The sequence below is a fragment of the Perognathus longimembris genome, chromosome 20 (genome assembly GCF_023159225.1).
Source record: "Perognathus longimembris pacificus isolate PPM17 chromosome 20, ASM2315922v1, whole genome shotgun sequence".
Taxonomy (NCBI): Eukaryota; Metazoa; Chordata; class Mammalia; order Rodentia; family Heteromyidae; genus Perognathus; species Perognathus longimembris.
In genome coordinates this window covers 46,107,724-46,113,723 of record NC_063180.1, presented here as the reverse complement: position 1 = coordinate 46,113,723, position 6,000 = coordinate 46,107,724, and the positions used below count along the sequence as shown (strand labels likewise).

At 61.8% G+C, this 6,000-nt stretch overlaps 1 protein-coding gene across 5 annotated transcripts in view; it reads left to right on the top strand.

Annotated features, from left to right (window-relative positions):
* Nucleotides 1-289: 289 nt before the first annotated feature.
* Nucleotides 290-6,000, top strand: part of Rasgrf1 (Ras protein specific guanine nucleotide releasing factor 1) — a 75,714-nt gene continuing 70,003 nt past the window's right edge. For 3 of the 5 annotated variants that reach the window (XM_048329588.1, XM_048329586.1, XM_048329585.1), the window contains exon 1: nt 290-565. In XM_048329588.1, the coding sequence (XP_048185545.1) occupies nt 290-565 (276 nt within the window). Of the gene's footprint in view, nt 566-2,032; nt 2,036-6,000 lie in introns of all 5 variants that reach the window. The other 2 variants (XM_048329583.1, XM_048329587.1) reach the window with 1 other exon arrangement.

Sequence of the window (6,000 nt, the reverse complement as noted above, 5' to 3'; positions counted from 1 at the left end):
CGGAAGCCGCTCCAGTCCCGGGAATGGCACACGGCTAGCGCGCCGGAGCCTGCGCCCCACCGACCGCGCCGGACCGCGGAGCGCCGCCGCTGCAGCGGAGGGGAGAGCGGGCGAGCGGGCGAGCGAGCGGGCGGGCGAGCGGGGAGAAGGAAGAACCCGGAGCGAGCGGGCGAGCGGGGAGAAGGAAGAACCCGGAGCCAGCGGGCGGGCGAGGCGCGGGGCGCGGGGCGCGGGGCGCGCGGCGGCGGGGAAGATGTGAGCGCGCGGGCACCGGCTGGCTCCGAGCACCATGCAGAAGGGGATCCGGCTGAACGACGGCCACGTCGCGTCCCTGGGGCTGCTGGCGCGCAAGGACGGCACGCGCAAGGGCTACCTGAGCAAGCGCAGCTCCGACAACACAAAATGGCAAACCAAGTGGTTCGCGCTCCTGCAGAACCTGCTCTTCTACTTCGAGAGCGACTCGAGCTCGCGGCCCTCCGGCCTCTACCTGCTGGAGGGCTGCGTCTGCGACCGCGCGCCCTCGCCCAAGCCCGCGCCCTCCGCCAAGGAGCCGCTGGAGAAGCAGGTGAGGCGCCGGACCCCCCCCCCTCCTCCGCGCCCCGGTCACCCGCGCCCCGGCCCCCCGCGGCCCGGCCCCCCCACGCGCCCCGGCCCCCCGCGCTCCGGCCCCCCGCGCCCCGGCCCCCCGCGCCCCGGCCCCCCGCGCCCCGGCCCCCCGCGCCCCGGCCCCCCGCGCCCCGGCCCCCCGCGCCCCGGCCCCCCGCGCCCCGGCCCCCCGCGCCCCGGCCCCCCGCGCCCCGGCCCCCCGCGCCCCGGCCCCCCGCGCCCCGGCCCCCCGCGCCCCGGCCCCCCGCGCCCCGGCCCCCCGCGCCCCGGCCCCCCGCGCGCACCCCGGCCGCCCCGGCCGCCCCCAGCCCGAGAGCGACCCTGCGGCGGGCGGGGGGGGGGGGGCGGCCGGGACTGCGGGCTGCGGCGGTCGTTCCTTCGCCTCGCGAGCCCCGTGGGAGGCGGGGACGAGGAGGCCCCCGCTCGGAGAGGCCGGGAGAGGGGGGTTCCCCGAAGATCAGACCGAGGGGAGGGACGATCGGGACTCTCGTCCGGTCCAAATGCCATTTCCGCCCCCTCCCGGCCCGCCAGCCCCATCGGTCTGCGCCCCCCGCCCCCTCCCTCCCTCCCCCCCCCCCCCCCGCCCCGACGCGGAATTGATTGCTGGCGCTTAGGCCGCCAAGGGCAAGGCCGGGGCCGGGCAGCCGCGCGGCTCTGCGAGGTTGGGCTCGGCCGGCCGGGCTGCGGACCCCAGGGGTCGTTGGGTGCCGTGGGTCGCCCCCGGTCGGATCAGCCACCCCCAGGGCTCCACGGGCCGGCCGGGCGGCGGGCCAGGGCCGCGGCGGAGGCCGCGCGCGGGCGAGGGGGAGCCTCCGTCCTCCCCCATCCCGGGCGGGCGCTGCGCCCGCGGTCACCTGCGCTGGGCTGGGAGGGCCGGGGGCCTGGGCCTGGGCCTGGGCCTGCGGGGGGGGGGGGGGAGGGAGGGCCGCCCACCTTCGGTGGTGGGGACGGACGAGGGACACCTGCAGTCCCAGCGGGAGAGCGTCCAGCCACGCTGCGGCAGACAGACAGACAGACGGCCACACGGAGAGACCTCCGAAGGCAGCTGGGGCCTCCCGCGGATGTTGACCTGGGAAGGCAGCTGGGGCCTCCCGCGGATGTTGACCTGGGAGGGACCTGGCATCCTAGGGGCCCAACCAGCTGGTGGCTGCCGGGTGGGGGCGGGGAAGTCACAGGAAGACACTAACTCCTGCCAGGTCACAGCGGAAGTGGAGCCCACCCCCACACCCCCCTGTGCTGAGCAAAGGCACCGGCCACCGTCCCAACACACGCGCACACGCGCACACTCGGCCTCCCCATCCCCAGGGTCAGCACGCCTTCTGAGCGCAGTGCCTCTCCCTTCCTGGCCTTCTGCCCAGGGGATGATCGCTAGGACCTTGGGGAATATGGAAATATTTGGGGGACAGGGGGTTCTCCGAGGGCAAAGCAGGTGGCAAGGACCACTCCTGCCCGCCCCCTCCCCCCCAGGCTGAGCCAGGCTCTCAGCCCTGACCTTCTCTACCTACCCTGGCCGACCTGCATCTCCCCGCGGCGGCAGGCCCGGCCTCAGCAGGGCGCCGCATTCCTCAGCACCACGGCAGAGACTGGAGCTCCCGGGCCAGGGAGGCCTCGGCTAAGGGTTAGGATCTGTGTTCATTCACACCCAGCTATTCCATGGGCTCCCAGCCTTCTGGAGCCGAGGATAGACAGGCCCCAGACTACATATCAGCTCTGTTGTGGCTGTGTGACTTCAGTTATTAAGCAAAACTTCTCTGGATCTTTCTTTTTCTTTGTGTAGTCTATCTAATTAAGATGTTAATACCAACCTTCCTGAGGTTTGGGAGAATGCTAAATTAAATAATGGGTACGAAAGGATCCTTGAAACATACTTCCGTGAGCTCTAGATAAATTGTAATTGAATTTGGATTACACCCATCCCGGCAGCGTGGTTGAGGCCACTTATTAAAGCTAGCGGGAATCCTAAAGTGTGTACAACCCGTCCTTGTCATTTTCCAGGCTGCAGAACTGAGGAGCGGGGAAGGGAAACGATTCAGCCAATATCACACAGAAAGCACACCCTATCTAGAAAATCCTGAAAATGAGACCCTACGTTGATTCCCAATCATCTCACTCTTGGTTGGGTATTAAATCATGCTAGCTGTGGATCATGGGTAGAAGGAGGTAAAGTTCAGTGGGTGAACTGCACAGGTGTCCGGAGCCATTAACACAGCCAGTTATGAGAGCTCAGGGGTGTTCCTAAGCATAGCCCTTCTAGCCAGGTGCAGTGGCTCACACCTGTAATCCCAGCTACTCAAGAGCTTCAAGTGTGAGGATCATGGTTCAAAGTCAGCCTGAGCAGGAAAGTCTGTGAGACTCTCATCTTGTTAGCCAGCAAAAAAAGCCAGAAGTGGTCAGACATTGGTAGCTTATACTTACAATCCTAGCTACTCTGGAAGCTGAGATCTGAGGATCTTGTGTTCAAAGCCAGCCCAGTCTGAAAAGTGTGTGAGATTCTTATCTCCAATTGGCCAACAAAAAGCTAGAAGTGGAGTTGTGGCTCAACTGATAGAGTGCCAGCCTTGAACAAAAAAGCTAAGGACACACTTGCCTCATATACATGAAGCCCTGGGTTTGATTCCTCAGCACCACATATACAGAAAAGGCCAGAAGTGCCGCTGTGGCTCAAGTGGCAGAGTGCTAGCCTTGAGCACAAAGAAGCCAGGGACGGCGCTCAGGCCCTGAGTTCAAGGCCCAGGACTGGCCAAAAAAAAAAAAAAAAAAAAAAAAAGCTAAGGACAGCCCTAAGTTTAAACCCCAGGATTAAACCCCAGGATTAGAACAGGGGAAAAAAAATAAAGCAGTAGTTCTGGTAGGAGAAAGAGAGCAAGGTTAAAGAAGGAGATATTGGTTTGCTTCACAGTTCCAGAACATTCTAGTTCAAAGCTCAAGCTTTGTTCCATGCTCTTCTATTGGAAGTCATGTCATGTGGCTACAGAGCTGGCTTGGCACATGTGGAAACAATTCATTCTCTTCTCCAAAATTTTTTAGTAAAGTTGGTGGGGCCATCAGGAACCTACGTTCCTCTCGGACTCGGTGTCCTATGGCAGAAACCATAGCCCAGTGTGTCCAGGCTCGAACCCACAGGAAGTTTTGACCTCCAACCTGCTGGGCACGAGGCAGGGGGCCCAGTTCATGGGCTTCAAAGCTCTTGGGCTAATGGCTGGTGGCTCACACCTGTCGCCTCGGGAGGCTGCGATCTGAGGGTCGCAGTTCAAAGCCAGCCCAGGCAGGAAAGCCTCTGGGACTTTGATCTCCAGTGAACCAGCACACAGCCAGAAGTGGAGCTGTGGCTCAAGTGGTAGAGCACCAGCCTTGAGCAAAAAGCCAAGTGAGATCATGACACCCTGAGTTTAAGCCCCAGTCCACACACACACACACACACACACACACACACACACACACACACACTCAAAGGTGTTTATTTCTCGCATCAGCTGGTTCCTGGGGGCAGGGTCGGGTTACTCAGGTTTAATAAGACATGATTTTTTACCCAGGTCCAAACAGGCAAAATGTAAAAACGGTATGTGTGCATGTGAGCGTGCATGCGTGTGCGTGGGTACTGGGGCTGCCCTTAGCTTTTCCACTCAGGGCTCTACCACTTGAGCCACCATTCCACTTCCAGCTTTTCGCTGGGTAATTGGAAATAAGAATCTCACACACATTCCTGCCTGGGCTGGCTTCGAACTGGGATTCTCAGACCTCGGCCTCCTGAGTAGCTAGTGTGACAGCGAGTGTTCTTGTTTCCAGTCCTGAGGCTGGAACTCTGGGCCTAGGTGCTGTCCTTGTTGAACTTGCTTTGCTCAAGGCTAGCACTCTACCACTTTTAAGCTACAGCACCACCACTTTTCACTTTGGGCTTTTTCTGTGATTAATTGAAGGTAAGAGTCTCACAGAATGTTCTTGCCCTTGCTGTGAGCCTCCATCCTCAGATCTCAGCCTCCAGCGTGGCTAGGATGACGGGCGTGAACCACCAAGAGGCTCGTAGCCTGTGGGTCTTAGCTGGGAGCCCTAGCGGTGGTGCCAGGGCCAGGGAGCAAGCGCCTAGCAGGCGCGCAGTTGGTGCTGGCGGGGAGACTGAGCCACGTCCTCCCGGGCAGGTGCGTTGGTGCCCAGCACAGAAGACAGTGTGCACGCCAGCGCCCAGCTCCAGGCTCAGGGCAGCCAGCCGCAGTTGCTGGCATGGGGCTGGCTTGCTGCCATCCACAGCACACAGCCAGCCTCTGGCCCTCTGGCCGCTCCGGGCGCAGTCTGGGCCTCCAGGCCTTCCCGCCCAGCCACACGCACACCGACCCAGTGGGTGGGTCTATAGTCTGGGACCAGCTTCCTAGAAACTAACCTCCGCCCTCCATTGATGGCCTTGCTGACTTCTCCAAGCTCTCTCAAATAAAGCCAGGCACGGTGGCTCACGCCTGTCATCCTAGCAACTTAGGGGGCTGAGAGCCGAGGATCTGGGTTCGGAGCCAGCCCAGGCAGGAAAGTCTGTGAGACTCTTCTCTCCAATGAACCACCAGAAAACCAAAAGTGGCGCTTTGGCTCAGAGTGGTAGAGCACTAGCCTTGAGCTGAAGAGCTGAGGAACAGCACCCAGGCCCCGAGTTCAAGCCCCAGGACCAACACCAAAAAGAAAAACAAAGCTTCCAGCTCCAGCTTCTCCATGAGGGACCAGGTTGGGCGCCACTTCCTTGTCCCCACTTAGGCAGAGCTCCAGGACACTCCCACCCCTTTTTCACTCAAAGCTGGTGCTCTACCATTTGAGCAGCAGCTCCACTTCCAGTTGTTTGTGTGTGTGCACACACACGTGTGCATGCCAATCCTAGAACTTGAACTCAGGGCCTGAGTGCTATCCTGAGCTTTTTGCTGAAGGCTGGTGCTCTACTACTTGAGCCACAGCTCCACTTCTACTTTTTTGGTGGCTCATTGAGGATGAGAGTCTCACGGACTTTCCTGCTTGGGCTGGCTTTGAACTGTGATCCTCAGATCTCAGTCTCCTGAGCAGCTGGGATGGCAGGCGTGAGTGCCACCCCTGGCTTTCTGGTGACTTTCGTTTCTCCTTCGTGGGAGCCTTGTGACGCTGAGCCCCGTGGTGAGCTTCTCTGGGGTCTGTGGGAGCCGGGAGCTGGTGCTGGAACACACGCCAAGAACAGAGCTCATCCCTGATGACTGGGCAGAGATGGGGGACGCTCAGACTTGACAGGCGCCCGGAACCTGCCAACTCCCAGGTGCTTTCCGGGGGGCAGCCGTCACGCAGGGCCCAGCTGGACGTCCGGGGACCTCCCCTCCCTCTCCCACCCCCACCAGACCCCGGCCCGGCGGCACTGGAGATTTCTAACGAGCTTCCAGATCCCCATAGCATCTC